This window comes from Pantherophis guttatus, chromosome 6 (genome assembly GCF_059756535.1).
Source record: "Pantherophis guttatus breed Tessera chromosome 6, ASM5975653v1, whole genome shotgun sequence".
NCBI classification, from domain to species: Eukaryota; Metazoa; Chordata; class Lepidosauria; order Squamata; family Colubridae; genus Pantherophis; species Pantherophis guttatus.
The window spans coordinates 78989084-79005780 of NC_142068.1; the positions used below are offsets into that span (position 1 = coordinate 78989084).

Consider the following 16697-nt stretch of genomic DNA (forward strand, 5'->3'; position numbering starts at 1 on the left):
TGGGAAAATGAAATGATTGGGCAAGATTCAGGTACAAGCCAATAACGCACATGTCTTTCGTGTGTCCCTCTATATTTTCCAGAAATCTCTTTCCATATTTTCCTGAATATTATTTTTTTCTTTTTCTTTTACTACTGGTGGGGAATCAAAAGTGGCTCACTAGCTGGTCCATAAGGCACCAAGTTCAAGACCTCCTGTAATGGGAATGTACAGTTTGTAAAACTCAGCTAGTTAGGGATATGGTTTTATTAAACATTGCTAAGTTTGTATTACAGAAGCAAAATATCCCAGAAGGGAAATTGCTGTTTCCCTTTCCCTTTTTCTTCCCAGTTTGGTCCTTTCACCCCAACTTCTCATAATTATGGATACAGATTTAATGAGTTCCATGTTGCATGAGGGTTACTGCTGTGCAGTGGTGGGATTCAACTGGTTCGCACCAATTTGGTCGAACCAGTTGTTAAATTGCTGGCTGGCCCCTCCCCTCCGCCCCTTCCAGAAGTCTCCATGAGCCCTGTTTTATCTCCCAGGCACAAGGAGGCCTACTAGGCCCAAAATGGGGAATGGAGAGCACAGGGGGCATGGCCCCCCGCGGCCCGTTTTTGCTCCCAGGGGGCTGCAGTGAGGCGGAGTGCTGCCTGTCACACCCGCTGGCCACTCCCACCATGGCCACGCCCACCCAGCCAGTCATTAGGGCAGAGAACCGGTTGTTAAAATTATTTGAATTCCACTACTGCTGCCCTCCATTATAGCAGAGAGAGGAAAGATCCCATTTCCTGCCTATGTTCTGCAAATTTATTTATTTATTTATTTATTTATTGAATTTCTATACCGCCCTACTCCCGAAGGACTCAGGGCGGTGTACAGCCATGAAATAAAACACATAAATATACAAAATTTAAAATCGAATAAAATAAATTAAATAAATTTGGCTGAATTTATATCCATAATTTAAAATACCCATAATTTTAAAATACAATTAAAAATTAAAAATTTTCATTTAAAAGGGAGAAAATTTAGGCGAGGCCCGCTTGATGAAATAAAAGCGTCTTCAACTCGCGGCGGAAGGTGCGCAGATCCGGGATCCTCCGTATCTCTGGGGGGAGCTCATTCCAGATCGTCGGTGCCCCCACAGAGAAGGCTCTCCCCCTAGGGGCCGACAGCCGACATTGTTTGGCCGATGGCACCTGGAGGAGCCCTTCTCTGTGGGAGCGTACTGGTCGGTGGGAGGCTGTTGGTGGTAGTAGGCGGTCCCGTAGATAACCAGGTCCTAAGCCATGGAGTGCTTTAAAGGTTGAAGTGCACCCGGAAGACCACCGGGAGCCAGTGCAGCTCGCGCAGGAGAGGTGTTACATGGGAGCTCCATGTTGCTCCCATAACCACCCGCGCGGCGGCACTCTGCGCCAGTTGGAGCCTCCGGGTGCACCTCAAGGGGAGCCCCATGTAGAGAGCATTACAATAGTCCAGACGAGAGGTGACGAGGGCATGAGTGACTGTGCGTAACGAGTCCCGATCTAGAAAGGGACGTAACTGGCGAATCAGGCGAACCTGATGAATCATTCCAATCTCCTCCAGAATGTCCACGATGTTTTAAATCATGAGTGTCCAACTTTGACCACGATCAGACTTGTGGATGCCCAACTCCCAGAATTCCCCAGCCAGAAGAAAGTTGCCAAGGTTGGACACTCCTGCTTTAAACAAAGCACCCTTCTTCCATCTCATCGTGTCCTGTTTTAGCTATAAGGTAAGTGCAATCTACATATAACAGAATTGTTGTGTACACACAAAAACTATGAATACATTTCCATTTTAAAAGGCGCAGTTTGAGACTTCTAATATTGCCTGAAGTTTTTGTGATATTATCAGAAGTTATTCAGTTCTCCATCCTATATCTTGTTAGACTGAGGCAATGGGAAATTGAGTTTAGATATTTTTTTTTAATGAAATGCTTTTAATTCCCATCATAACGTGCCGCTGGCTTGGGGTTCCAGATGACACAACCTTTTCACTTCTCAAACTTCTCTTTGCAATTTACATTCTGTTATGTACTAACGCAGCTTTCTCTGAACGTCTGTCTCTAAACTTCTTTATTAATTCTTGAGCTTTTTATGCTTTTCACAGGAGTTTATTTGGACTTATCCTATTTATTTTATTGTCAGGCAACACCAACAGTATCTTTGCACTGGACTACATCAGTGGTGCTTTAACTCTGAATGGGCCACTGGACCGAGAAAATCCTTTTTACAGTGCTGGATTTATTCTTACGGTGAAGGTAAGAGAAAAAACTAAGCCTCTCTTTCAGAACATCTCAAAGAGAGAAGAAAAGAACATAGACTGTTTTTTCTTGATTGTGGAATAGTTAGTGTATGCCTGACCAATTATACGGTAGCATGTCATCAAGATGTTAAATTCAACAGTGGCCTTTAGCATTCAAATGGGAAATAACTGGAATAGGGGTGTCAAACTCGATTTCATTGAGGGCTGCATCAGGGTTGTGTTTGGCCTTGGGGAGCCAGGGTGGGCGTGGCCAGCTCGACATCATTTGTGTCAGGGGCGCCTATGGGAGCCCGAGTGCTCTGCCAGTGAAAACGGGCTCCCGAGCAACGTTTTCGGCTGCGACGGCCTCCTGCAACCCTCTGCCAGTGAAAACGGAGGTCAGAAGGCCGCATGTAGCCCTCCCAAAATACATTTTCACTGGCAGAAGCACTGCGGGCTGGTCCTTCTTGCTTCCAAGGTAGCCCTGCGGGCCAGATCCGGCCCCCGGGCCTTGAGTTTGACACCCTTGAACTAGAACATTTCAGGATTGTAGGCTAAATTGAGAGGCGTTAATAAAATCTCTACTGTATTTTTTTTTTACCAAGGAAATGACATGGACATGTCTATGACATCACAACCAGACAATCTCAACTCAAAGGAAACTTTATTATTAATTAAATAATAACATGAGAGCCAATTTGGTCTAATGGTTGAGGCTTCTGGCTAGAAACCAGGAGACTGTGAGTTCTAGTCCAGCTGGGTAACTTTGGTCCAATCATTTTCTCTCCCAGTCCAATCCAGGGCTGTTGTGGGAAAAATAGAAGGAGGAGGGAGCATTAGGTAGGTTTGCCACCTTGCAATATTTATAAAAATTGATAAAGGTAGGATAAAGGTAAAAAAATAAATAAACATGTAATCCCCATGGAATTATTAAGATTTAAGAAAAAAGTTAAAGAAGAATATCACATGAAATGAAAGTGTCAGATGTTTCGGAAAATTGGACTTTGAAATGTGGCTTACATGGGAAAGTTTGAGAACTGGCAATATTTTCTAGCTGTGCACCTGAAATAAAATATTGGTTATCAAGAATATAAACAAAATATATTGGGCACTCATGCCTAAAAAAAAAAGACTAATTCATGAACTAGTTATCTTGGAAAAAAATACATTGTTAAATGCACAAATATTGGTTTGAATTTCAAAAAAACATGTTTATTGTGTACCTTTTTAGTGATGCTTCAGGGTTTAATTCTTTTCGCATATTTGGATAAACCACCTCTGCCCTCCTAATTCTTTTTTGACATGTTTTGTGCACAAATTACAGTAAATTACAGTTTTATATACACATGTTTCCACTACAATTAAAGGACTTTTCTTGTCTGATATCAAACTGTTAAAGACTGAGCTACAGCATGGCATTTTCAGGTTACAGGATGTCCTTGACTTATGATCGCAACTGGGACCAGAATTTCTCTTGCTAAGCAAGATGGTGACTAAGTGAATTGTGACCAATTTTATAACCTTTTAATCAGTGGTGAAATCCAATTTTTTTTACTACCGGTTCTGTGGGGCATGTCTTGGTGGGCGTGATGTGGCTTGATAGGCATGGCTTGGTCGGTGTGGCAGGGGAAGGATACTGCAAAATCTCCATTCCCATCCCACTCCAGGGAAAGGATACTGCAAAATCCCCATTCCCTCCCCACTCCAGGGAAAGGATACTGCAAAATCCCCATTCCCTCCCCACTCCTGGGGGAAGGATATTGCAAAATCTCCATTCCCACCCCACTCTGGGGCCAACCAGAAGTGGTATTTGCCGGTTCTCCAAACTACTCAAAATTTCTGCTACCGGTTCTCCAGAACCTGTAAGAACCTGCTGGATTTCACCCCTGCTTTTAATGTTACACAAATCACTGCAGTTGTTAAGTGAATCACATTAAGTGAATCTAGTTTTCTCCATTGATGTTACTTATTGGAAGTTGGTTGGGAAGGTTGCAAATGTAGATCATTTGACTCCAGGATGTTAACAGAATAAGAGGGTTGGAAAGGACCCTGGAGGTCTTCTAGTCCAACCCTATACCATTCCAGACACATTACAAAAAAGATGTTGAGACCTTGGAAAAAGTACAGAGAAGAGCAACAAAGGTGATTAAAGGCCTGGAGATAAAAACATATGAAGAACGGTTGCAGGATTTGGGTATGGCTAGTCTAGAGAAAAGAAGGACTAGGGGTGACATGATAGCAGTACTCCAGTATTTGAGGGGCTGCAACAAAGAAGAGGGGGTCAACTCAGTGGTGGGATTCAAGTAATTTAACAACCGATTCTCTGTCCTAATAATTTCTTCCAACAACCAGTTCGCCAAACTGCTCAGAAAGTTAACAACCGGTTCTCCCGAAGTGGTGCGAACTGGCTGAATCCCACCAGTGGGTCAACTCATTTTCCAAAACATCAGAAGGCAAGAGAAGAAATGTTGCAAATACATGCTGGATGCCAAGCACCCAAATTTTAATCACGTGACCCCCAGGGATGCTATGATGATCGTAGGTGTGAGGACCAGGCATAAGTAACTTTTTTTCAGTTTTGTTGTACCTTTGCTCATTAAACAAATGTTTGTAAGTTGAGGACTACCTATACTTTGTGATCAACCCAATTTTCATTATCTGCAGGCTTCACAGATCACTCTGGCTACTGACACAATGGTCTTCACCCATTCTAAATGGGTTTCTGTATATCAGAATCTGCCCCATGATGGAATATTAAAGTTGTTTCAAAACTCCATCATGAGGTATATATTTTACCTGTGTTGAGCATTTTCTAGAGATGCTTGCTTGGGTTTTGACTACCACGCACAAAGTCAGCAAGTTAATAGAAATGCTGGCTAGTTGAATGATAGTGATACAAGAAGAGTGAGCAGAACAGGAGTAACAAAGGATGTACTGGTCCTCCTAAGGCAGTGATAGCTAACCTTTTCCGGACCGAGTGCCCAAGGAGTGTGTGTGTTCGCGTGAACACATGCACGCACCCCCCAGAACCCCCAAAATGCAGTGTGCCCCACTCCCCGTGCATGTGCGCGCAGGGTCCACTCATGCACCCCACCCTGTGCATTCGCATGCACCCCTGCATGCCCACACCCCCGTTCATGCACATCCCGCACATGCGTGCACGCCCCCTGCATGCATCCCGCCCCTGCACATGCGCGACAGAGACCTGAAGACCAGCTTGCCGGTGGGAGGTGTGCCCACATGCGCAACGGAGCTGAACTGGGGCGACAGGTCATGTGCCATCAGAGAGGGCGCTGTGTGCCACCTCTGGCATGCGTGCCACAGGTTCGCCATCACTGTCCTAAGGACATTAATACAGCAGAGGTGATATTCAGCTGGTTCGGACCAGTTCACCTGAACTGGTAGCGGAAATTGCAGGTGGGCTTGCCCACCCGCCCCGGCTCTATGCTATCCTATTTAGACACATTTTTGAGGCCGGGTGCATGCGCAAAAGGTCAGGCGCATGTGTGGAAGGCAGGTGCGTACGCGAACCAGACATGTGCGCACCCGACGGACTGGTAGTAACATAATGTGAAACCCACCACTGTAATACAGGTAATCCTTGATTTACAACAGTTAGTTTAATGACTGTTTGAAGTTACAATGCCACTGAAAAAGTGACTTATGGACATTTTTCACTTGCGACAGCTGCAGCATCCCTCTGGTCATGGGGTCAAAGTACAGCCGCTTGACAATTGACCCGGATTTATGACGGTTGCAGTGTCCCATGATTTCCTTTTCCAACCTTCTAACAAGAAAAGTCAATGGGGAAACCAGATTCACTTAACAACCGTGTTACTAATTTAACATCTACAATGATTCACTTAACAACTATGGCTAGAAAGGTCATAAAATCAGGCAAAATTCACTTAACAGATGTTTCACTTAGCAACAGACATTTTGGGCTGAATTGTGGTTATACGTTGAGGCCTACCTGTACATTAATAAAAATGGGTTGTAAGAAAAAGTAACCCTTAAGAAAAAAATTGCATGCATTATCAGTCACCATTCCATAAGAGTTAGATCTTTCTTCATTTCTTCCAAGGTTGTTTGTTTTTTTTTTCTTCATATCTACTGATTTTAGATAGGAAAGAAACGTAGAACAGTCCTTAGATTTCCAAAAATGATGGAGTGTTTGATGACAGTGATGGAATTTCTACAGTCATGTATCTTGCCTGCTGATACATTATAAGGGAATTGTCATTATTAAATTCAGATCTATCTTTCTTTCTTTCTTTCTTCTTTCTTTCTTTCTTTCCTCCTTTCCTTCCTTCCTTCCTTCCTTCCTTCCTTCCTTCTTTCTTTTTCTTTCTTTCTTGTCATCTATGAAGCACCAACAATATTTGATGCTCCTCAGAGGAGCCAACTTAGAGAGATGAGGAGCAAATCAGTTTAGATACAAATACTCAAATAGCCCTTTTCAATTCTACAAACCTCTCCCCCCACCCCCCATCACAGATCTTTAATTAAAATCAATATAAAGCTGGAAACATATTTAGTGAATTATATTCTACTGAAATGGAAGGGATGGAGGTGGGAGAGAGGGCATCTGCTAGAAGGGTCATTGATTAGGAGGGCGTAGCATTTTCCAAAAACAGGAATGAGAACACACACACACAGTCTGCTGACTAAGGCAGCACTTTGTGTGCAATTAGTCGATTTGACCCCTCTTAAAGTTTCATTCAGCGCAGTTCTATATGGTCAATATGCTATTATTGCTACCCCTTGAAATCTTTCTCCTTCCCACCATTCATTTTTCTTTTTAGTTAAAGAAAAATCTGACTGAGGCAAAGCCTTTGTTTCAATAGGGAAGAAAATTCCTCCCACCCACCCCCTCCCTCTCTTTGCTAAATTTGAAGGCTGGTTCTCTCCCATTACATCCTAAAGTCACATAGAATAGATGGGCAGCACGTAAATCTAATAAATAATTATTGATTTCTCTGTTCATTAGCCTGCAAGTGCCTTGAAAGTTATGCCCCTCAAATGGTCAAGAAAGATACTTTAAAATTCAAAACTTTTCAAGAGGGGATATACACCAAAATGAAGTTTGGATGACTGCTCGGTTACAAGCCCTCCCTCCACGTGGGATCTTCCACAAAGTTGCAAATTTTTTGCTATCCTCTTGCCTTGAAGTCAGCAGAAAAATATGCCAGCATGAATTGCACTGGCCTACTTGCTGAGCCCTAACTTGGCTCAAGAATTAAGTGATTGGTCAATTCTTTTAGCTCCATTTCCAGTTCATCTGCCAGAAGGAGAAATCTCCACTCTCCTTAACATGTTGGGAGACAGGGTTGGGGAAGCGAATTTGGACCCTTGGGGTAGAAGGCGTCATGGTTCCGAGTCATACTCCCAATCAATTCAAGACTCTGAGGCTGTGGCTTTTCTCAAATATCCTGTTTATTGGGTACATCATATCGGCACGTTCAAATGTGAAACCAACTCTGAATATATTAGTTAGCCATTGATAAAACAAATTCCATGTTAAAAAATATTCAGTTTCTTCCTTCTCCTTAATTTTAAATGTTAATCTATCCATTTCTGCACATTCTAATATTTTTTAATTACATTTTCCTCTGTAGGGATCTCTTCGTTTTTCCACTGTTGTGCAAGCACAATTCTAGCTGCTGTTAACACATGTAAAATTAAATATGTATTCCCTTTATTGTATTTTTCTGGTTAAAATACCCAATAAAAATATTTCTGGTTTTAGATCCCTGTGTTGCTTTACCATTTTTTCTAACCATGTATGTATTTTTGTCCAGTATTTTTTTTTTTTTTTTTTTTTTTTTGCCTTTGGGCATGTCCACCACATATGATAATATGAATCCGGTGTCTGATTACATTTCAAGCTTAATCATATTTCTTTCTTTCTATTTCTTTTTTAATTTGTATACCGCCCTTCTCCCAGAAGGGACTCAGGGCGGTGAACAGCCAAAATTAAAAAACTTACAAATACAAAAGTTAAGATAATTAAAAAAGAATTAAATCATTAGCTTCCCAATTTAAAACCCCCAAATCCTTAAAATTTAAAATCCCAATTAAAAACCATTAGGCTAGGCCGGCTTGGTGGAATAAAAACGTCTTCAGGGCTTTATAGAAGGTACGTTTAACTTCTTCCGTAGCTTCTCTTGATCTTAGTCACATAGCACTAATTATATGAAACGTAGCTAAATCTAAAAGAAATATGAATTGATCTAATTCTTGATTCTTCTGTAGTTCTTTGCAAAATTTTATTTTCACTGTATTTTTTCAGGGAACTGAACTAAATGATGATCGGACACCTTCCAATGCCACTGTGATGACTACTTTCAACATCCTTGTTATTGACATAAATGACAATGCTCCTGAATTCAACAGTTCAGAGTACAGCGTGGCTATTCCTGAATTGGCCCAAGTGGGATTCGCTCTTCCTCTTTTCATCCAAGTGCAGGATAAAGATGAGGTAAAATATGAAGAATTGGGATTAAATCATTCTTTTTTGATTCCCTGAATTCTGTTTCTAACATTCTTCCTTCATATTAATAGAATATCTATATAATTAAGATAATTAACTGGAATAACCTTCCATATTATTCTTTCTAATACTTTTTCTATTTATTAAGAGTATCACACATGCCATATCTAATTCAGAATTTACTATATATTGATTCATTACATGATTTATATTTTTAAAAGTCTTCCAAATTATGCAATAAAATTCTCCAAACAATTTAGATCTTTTTATAATAAAAAAAAACCCAACTCATTATTTATAGTTGCCATGTATAAAACTCAACTGGTAATTTTAATTTCCTTCTATTGTAAGCACATTCCTATATCCTTGACAGTTTGCTGTCATAATTATAATCAATTATATAATCCATAATTGCATGGAAATAATTTTCATTATGTATCAATAATTTGTGGTTAAGTTAAACTTTCATCAAGTAACCATGATATGTGGAAAATGGCTGGAGTACCTTTTCAATATCTACATCTTCTTAACCCATGGTTCCATCTTTAAAATGATGATGATGATACCATTTATGTTATCTAGCAGGTACAGTGGCAGGGTTTTTTTGCAATTAAATGCCTTCCTTTCTCAGGTTTTAGTGATAAATGTAGACCGTTTTGTTCTTGTGGCAGTAACACAGAAAGTTTTTCATCAGGAGTCTTTTATTGGTTCATATGTATGTACAAAAAGCCCTTTTTAAAGTCAGATATGTCACCAGGAATTAAACATTCTGACTATGTGGAAATCAGTGACAATTTTAAAAGTGTTGGATTTCACCTACCACTGGGGTCTTCTCATTATTTTATATCTATGCTCCTTAAAAATCTACCTCATTGTATAACAAGTTAGCTTTAATTGAGAAATCACTAAGCAGTTGATGATACTGAATGTGCTTTTCTCCTATCCAGCTGTTCAACTTACATTGTGCTCACTTGGAAAACTGACAAAAAAGAAAGTTTATTTCCTGTGTGATTTTTTTTTATCAAGATGGTCCCTTGCACAAAAACTTGAGATTTGTCAAGGTTGAAGGAGATGTGCTGTAAAAGGCCATTAGCACAAAACTAGAAATTTCTCTTGTCTGTTCCTTTGCCAGAGTGACAGCTTTTTATTTCTCCTTCATATCAGAATATCTTGGTCCAGTGAGAATTCACCTCCGTGGGTATCAGAAAATCTTTCAGTTAAAGTGTGTGTTAAATGACAGGTTCTCCAAGTTATTTGGCTGAATTGCCTTTTGTTTTTCTATATATATACTCTCTCACACATACTGTATACATGCATAAGAACACAAACACTTATCTTTGCTGTAAGATTCTCAAGTGTAAGATAACTTCATTTGTTTTTTAAACTCTATTGATTTCCCAAAACCTTTCTTTCTTGCATGACTGGGGTTCATGCCTTCTGTTGAGATGCGACTAACAACTGATCTGTAGCATCTTTTGGTTTTGGTCTGGGGTTGCTAATATGATTCAGCAAAGGCCCTTTGTCTTGGAACAGTACTAAAGTTGTTTTTCCTGCAGTCTAATATTGTGCTGTTGAATTACTCATCCAAATTGACTCATATATTCTTGCTTTACTGCCTGTGCACCATTCAACCATAGAACTATGTCATAATGTGCAACAGCCTTTAAGCTGGGCTTAAAAGCTTGCAGATGTGTTATACTATAATTTCCATAATTCCAAAGCAGTACATAGACTAAAGATTTGTTGGATAGCTATCCATTATATTTGGAAGTTACCAGCCTGGGAGATCTTAATGTGCAATATTACCTTTAAGGCTGAGATTGGCAGGTAATAGCTCAATTTCTCTGGGCAAATCTGAGTGATTTAAATGAGGTAGTAGTTCCCAAAACTTTAAACCTACAAATAAAAATAAACACTATTTGACTACCATATCCCAGTTCATGCAAAATATTTAATTGAGAAGTAACCTATTTTGCAACTGGGAAAACAGCAGCAATTTGACCAAGCCAATTAACCCCCAGAAATTTGGATTTAGTGATAAATGGACCTAAATGTCTTAGGTCTTAGCCATATCATCTCAACTCCCAAACCGAGACAACTCATTTTAGCCTAAATATTGGGGAAGGGTATGCTGACATCATGAAGTCCTCACTTGCTACAAGTCTTAGGGAATGCAAAATGTCCTGCTTCCAGATAGGCAGAATAATTAGCCCCTAAAATATTTTTTACCTCAGTACCATGATTGTATGGTGCCAGAACATGAATGAAGAAATTTGACTTGGTCATCAGTCTTGAATGTAAATCATATCAAGTAAAGGGTTCCTTTAGAATTTTGTTTTAGTAGTTACTTAAGGAGGAGAGTGAGCATCATACCTCAAATCCATATTTTTTCTTGCGTCTATTCCTACTTTAATCCTTTCCTCATATGAACCACTCCTACTTGGCATGATGAGCTTAGCCTTGTTCTTCCCTTCTTGCATTGTCAACTTTAAAATGTCTGGAAAGTTAGATCCAATTTTTCATTTGTACATTTGTGGCTCATGGAATATTCCTGACTCTATTGCTAGCCCTCATTACTTTAAATAAATTCAATGTATTGATCCAGTAAACAGACTTTTCAGTAAATAAGGCATCAATTAAAATACAATGCATGAAAAATCCGTTTGTCTAAATTAATTCAAAAAAATCAAAGTTATTGCTGGGGAAAAAAAAAACTTGGTATGATAAAGTCATTTACATGAGAAAGTAGGGAGAAAAAAATTCAGCTGAATTTCCAGGATGCAAAATAATCCATGAGTGTATTAATTCCCAATATCTTCATAAAAATAATTTAAAAAAATAAAACAAATCTTATGTGTTTATTTACTGTCAGTCACAAGGAGATAATCTGTTGAAATAAGGAATTTATATATAGTCTGATTTAACATTTCTATTTAAAAAAAACCCAGTTCCCACAAGCACTATGCACATTCCTAATTTAAAGAATTACTGAAACCACATGGAGATAATTAAAGATATGTAAATCCTCTTATGCTCTGGAATAATATGTTGTTTTCATCAGTATTCATCAGTATTTAGAAAAAAAGTTGTCTCCTTTTCTTGTGAATTTATTTTGCTCCTGGAGACTTAATTTAATTTTACGGAATGTCTTAATTAGGAGGGAAACTGGATAATAGATTATGAGATTTCTGTTTTAAAATGTACATTTAGCCACAAGGAAAATGTTGAATACTTCATGAAAAAAAGGAGCAATTTAACATTGATGCTCCAGCTGTCAACCACAAGAACAGCTTCTCCTTAAGAAAATTCCATCTTTGGTGTTTTATATTGGGAAAGCAATCAATGTTTTATGCTTCAGATATTTGAAGTTGTTGTGACCATATCAGTTGAAAAACTATTACTTTATTCCATCTACGCATGATGCCCAAGACCAGCATCTAAGCCTCTAGCCACCTTTGAGTTATTGCATTTCGGTGATCATGCCCATTTGGAGACGACCTTTAAAGATAGTTGTAATGCAATTTATTCATTTGTTAGGTTTATTCCAGGAGATCAAGGCAACTGGCAGACGATTCTCCTTCATTTTTCTCCCACATTAACCCTATGAAGTGCTTTGGGCTAAGAGAGAATAGCTGGCCCAAAGCCACCCATGTTTGAAGAGCTAAAGGGTAGATTTGAAGTTAGGTCTGTCCAACCCTAGATAACACTTCAATTATTATAGTATAAGGGCTTATAGTTGTAAATCTTTGGATTCAGTGGTAATCCCTAAAAACTTAAGTTATTTCTCACAATTTTGATTCTTCAAAGGACCTCTACTTTTATTTTCCCAGGGATTTGCTTTTGTGTGTTAGAAGAGACGTTTTTACTTTCTTATGGGATTTTTTCTTTTTAGTGAATCCTTCATGGAGTGGTGTATAAAACTCCATATAGTTTTGGTTGTCATGTGATCAGCCAGGTCTTTTTGAGCATTATTAGTTCACCAAGTAGGGATGCAGTGACTCAGTGACTAAGATGCTGAGCTTGTTGATCGAAAGATCGGCAGTTCAGCGGTTTGAATCCCTAGTGCCGCGTAATGGGGTAAGCTCCATTACTTGTCCCAGCTTCCGCCAACCTAGCAGTTCGAAAGCACGTAAAAAACGCAAGTAGAAAAATAGGGACCACCTTTGGTGGGAAGGTAACAGTGTTCCGTGTGCCTTTGGCATTTAGTCATGCCAGCCACATATGACCACGGAGACGTCTTCGGACATCTCCGTGTCTGGCTTTTTGGCTTTGAAAGTTGAGAACGACTAGCACATATGTGCGAGGGGAACCTTTACCTTTACCTTAGTTCACCAAGTAGGTGAAGCATTTCCTGTTTGTAAGTGTCACCAACAGGAAATCATCTACTCATAAGCGTAACCTACATGTAGATAACCCATTACACTTTATCAAGGAATTGAACAGGTAGCAATTTGAAGAACTCGTAATCTTTAAAAAATGGCTTTTAAGCGGGATAATTTCCTCAGATGAACCCTGTGAAAACAAAACAACATTCTTCCTAAATCAAACCAAAAGCCAGTTTACTTCATTTCATATTCAGCGACCACCTAGATTGTTCAGTTTTATTTTAGCATTCATCAGCCTGCCCTTCAACCTGCAAGGATTTCTACAGAAGCTTACATAAAACATAAAAAGTCAATAAGAATGATGCAGCCCAATTTAAAGGGGGCAAGAATTAAATAAGTAATGTATTTATTACTATCATTGATCAAAAAGCAAGCAAAGAAATGGTAGGCATAGGGAAGAAACAACAACACAAAAATAGACACATTAAAGTTTAATTCAGATACACAGTGATTCTAGACAGTCCTCTAGAGGTACAACTCTAATCTTCCAAAAGATTATTTTGTGTCTAATAACAACATCGGGTATCCATGCTGAGGCTGTGTCTATGGTATCAATTCCCTTTTAATCCACAGGGTTTTGAGCCCAGCGATCTATGAAATCTAAAAGCCAATATAGGAAAAATTGAAAATTTTAGAAAAAGGGGTTTCTTAGACATCCATCCCCCTCCAAAATGAAAAATAAACCCCCAAGTTTCCTCCCCTTTTTCTGGTTTCTAACCACCGTAGTAGATGGAGGTCTTCTAACTTGAAAGTCTGCAATTGTAAAATTAAATTTACCTCCAGATTGACACAGTTATTGTCGGTTCTCCCATGTGAGTGATCCATGACATCCCAAACAAGCTGTATTTCTATTGTCTCTGTATAGGATAGATTAGTGGTTTTGTTTGTGTTGTATACACAAGTACATTCACAAATTTATTCTGAGGTTTTGAATGTTTGTAATATACTGTGAAATCTTGAAAAACAGAAGTTAACTACAGATCACGATGGTGAAATTTGTGTAGTAAATTTTTGCCTGCATTTTAATAGTTAATAAGGAGAATATTATAGCCATGTCTTTACATTATCTAAACAATAAAATGATGTTCTGGATTAACATGGGGCATTTTTACATGTCTTAGCACTTGGCTGGTCTTCTCTGGCTTTGAGGTTAAAAAGAAATGGGCCCAGGCTATACTTCGACAGGAAGCTACCTGCACTATAGGCTAAGAGAGCCGAGGTGGCGCAGTGGTTAGGGTGCAGTACTGCAGCTACTTCAGCTGACTGCTAATTCAGCAGATCAGCGGATCAAATCTCACCGGCTCAAGGTTGACTCAGCCTTCCATCCTTCCGAGGTGGGTAAAATGAGGACCCAGATTGTTGGGGGCAATATGCTATTTAGTATACTGTCTTTGGTGTAAGCCGCCCAGAGTCCTCAGAGAGTGGACGGTATAGAAATATGAATAATAAAAATAAATAAATAAATAAATAAATAAATAAATAAATAAATAAATAAATAAATAAATAAATAAATAAATAAATAAATAAATAAATAAATAAATAAATAAACAAACAAACAAACAAACAAACTAAGGAATAAAAAAAAAGGGGGGGAAGAACTATGATCAAGAAAATCTGAATATACTTTTCCATAAAGTAACCAGGGGTCACGCTGACTCAAAGAAAAACTTTGGAGGAAAGGAAATAGTTCTTCAAATATTATATGGAGGAATGCAGAGGGACATTTCATTTACTGTAAGTGATTGATAGTTAATGTGTAGTAAGATATAACCCCGAATGTCCTCTGAATTTCTTCTGTATTGGAGCCTTTAAGCTCGTAGATCAAATTACAAGAGATAATGTCCTCTCATGTAGTCCTTTGAAAGAAGAAAACATTTCATTTACGGTTAACTTAAATGTTCGTTTACAAATGTTTGTACCGGTAGAAGATGAAGTGGAGTGGAGTCTTTTATTTGTGATTGCAATTTGTCAGTGTAATCATAATGATTGGATGGTGCTCCTCTCCTTGGGAATGCAGCTTAACCAGCTCCTAAACATTAAAAAAATATATCACATGACATGTAAAACTGAGACAATTGCCTTGAAAAATGGAAGCATGGCGTCGGTGTACCAAACTGTTTTCCTAGCAAGGTCATAAATAGGTATTGGCACTTCTGAAACAGTGACGTTGAAAACAGGAGTGACACAGGTTCCTGAAATGTGCATAAGTATAGAAAGCCAGGATTACTCACAAAGTTAGATTAGATTAACAGAGTTGGAAGGGACCTTGTAGGTCATCTATTCCAACCCCCCACCAAAGCAGGAAACCCTACACCAGGGATGTCTAACTCGATTTCATTGAGGGCCGCATCAGGGTTGTATTTAACCTCAGGGACTGGGGTGAGCGTGGCCAGAGTGGACGTGGCCAGCTTGACATCACTCGTGTCAGGAGCATCTGTGGTGGCCCGAGCGCTCTGCCAGCGAAAATGGGCTCCCAAGCTCCATTTTCAGCTGTGACAGCTTCCTGCCCCCCTCTGCCAGTGAAAATGGAGCTCGATCTTGGCTGGAAGAGGGTGGCAGGAGGCTGTCATAGCCAAAAGCAGAGCTCCATTTTCACTGGCAGAAGGCACTGTGGGCCGGTCCTTTGCTGTTTCTAGGGTGGCCCTGCGGACCAGACCTAAGCCCCCGAGTCTTGAGTTTGATACCCCTGCCCTACACCATTTCTGACAAATGGCAGTCCTCTGAGAAGTTATCCTTGTGAAAAGAGAATAATGTTTATAGTATTTCTGAAGTAAATTTCAGGTAGTCCTTAATTTATGGCCATTCATTTAACAACAATCTGGAATTACGGCAGCCACAGAATCAGTGGTGAAATCTAAAATTTGTTACTACTGGTTCTGTGGGTGTGGCTTGGTGGGGGAGGTTAATGTGACGGGCGTGGCCAATTTTTTTTAATTTATTTTTTTTACTTTTAAAACCATTTTTTCTACAACCTCTTCGGCGAAAAAAAGCCTCTGTCGATCAGGCAACTCAGCTGGGATCATCAGAGGCATTTAAAAGAAAAAAAGGGTTTTTTTCTTTTAAAAGCCTTTGACGATCCCAGCTGAGCCATGCGATCATCAGAGGCTTTTTTTTTTTTTTTTACTTTTAAAAGCATTTTTTCGGCCGAAGAGGTTGTAGAAAAAATGCTTTCAAAAGTAAAAAAAAAAAGCCTCTGATGATTGTGCGGCTCAGCTGGGTATGGGGGGCGGGCAGGGATTTTTGCTACCGGTTCTCAGAACCACCCGCCTCCATCGCTACCGGATCGGGTGATCCGGTCCAAACTAGGAGCATTTCATCCCTGCACAGAATGGATATATAAAGCACTTCCAGTCATTGCAAAATGTTATACTATTACCCCTGTAGTCACCTGAATCACGATCTGGCTACTTGGTAGCCAACTGGTTGCCAAGCACCTTGCGATCATGTCGTTGCCATTTGCAGTATTCTCTGCTGGCTTCCCCAGAAAGTTAATGGGGAAGCCGGCAGGGGAGGTTCTAAGCTGCTACCACCTCCTGCAAAGATGAGATTCCCCCACCCCCATACTT

General features: G+C 39.6%; 1 protein-coding gene and 1 long non-coding RNA gene across 2 annotated transcripts in view; one reads left to right on the plus strand and one right to left on the minus strand.

Annotated features, from left to right (window-relative positions):
- Positions 1–16697, plus strand: part of CDH23 (cadherin related 23) — a 635835-nt gene that overhangs the window by 281820 nt on the left and 337318 nt on the right. The window contains exons 10-11 of the mRNA XM_087872188.1: positions 2157–2269; positions 8546–8734. Of these exons, the coding sequence (XP_087728314.1) occupies positions 2157–2269; positions 8546–8734 (302 nt within the window). The remainder of the gene's footprint in view (positions 1–2156; positions 2270–8545; positions 8735–16697) is intronic.
- Positions 13644–15631, minus strand: LOC148113166 (uncharacterized). The gene is made up of 3 exons (XR_015728528.1): positions 15051–15631; positions 13909–13988; positions 13644–13731 (listed from the first exon to the last, which is right to left on the minus strand). It is a non-coding gene; the product is annotated as an uncharacterized LOC148113166 (long non-coding RNA).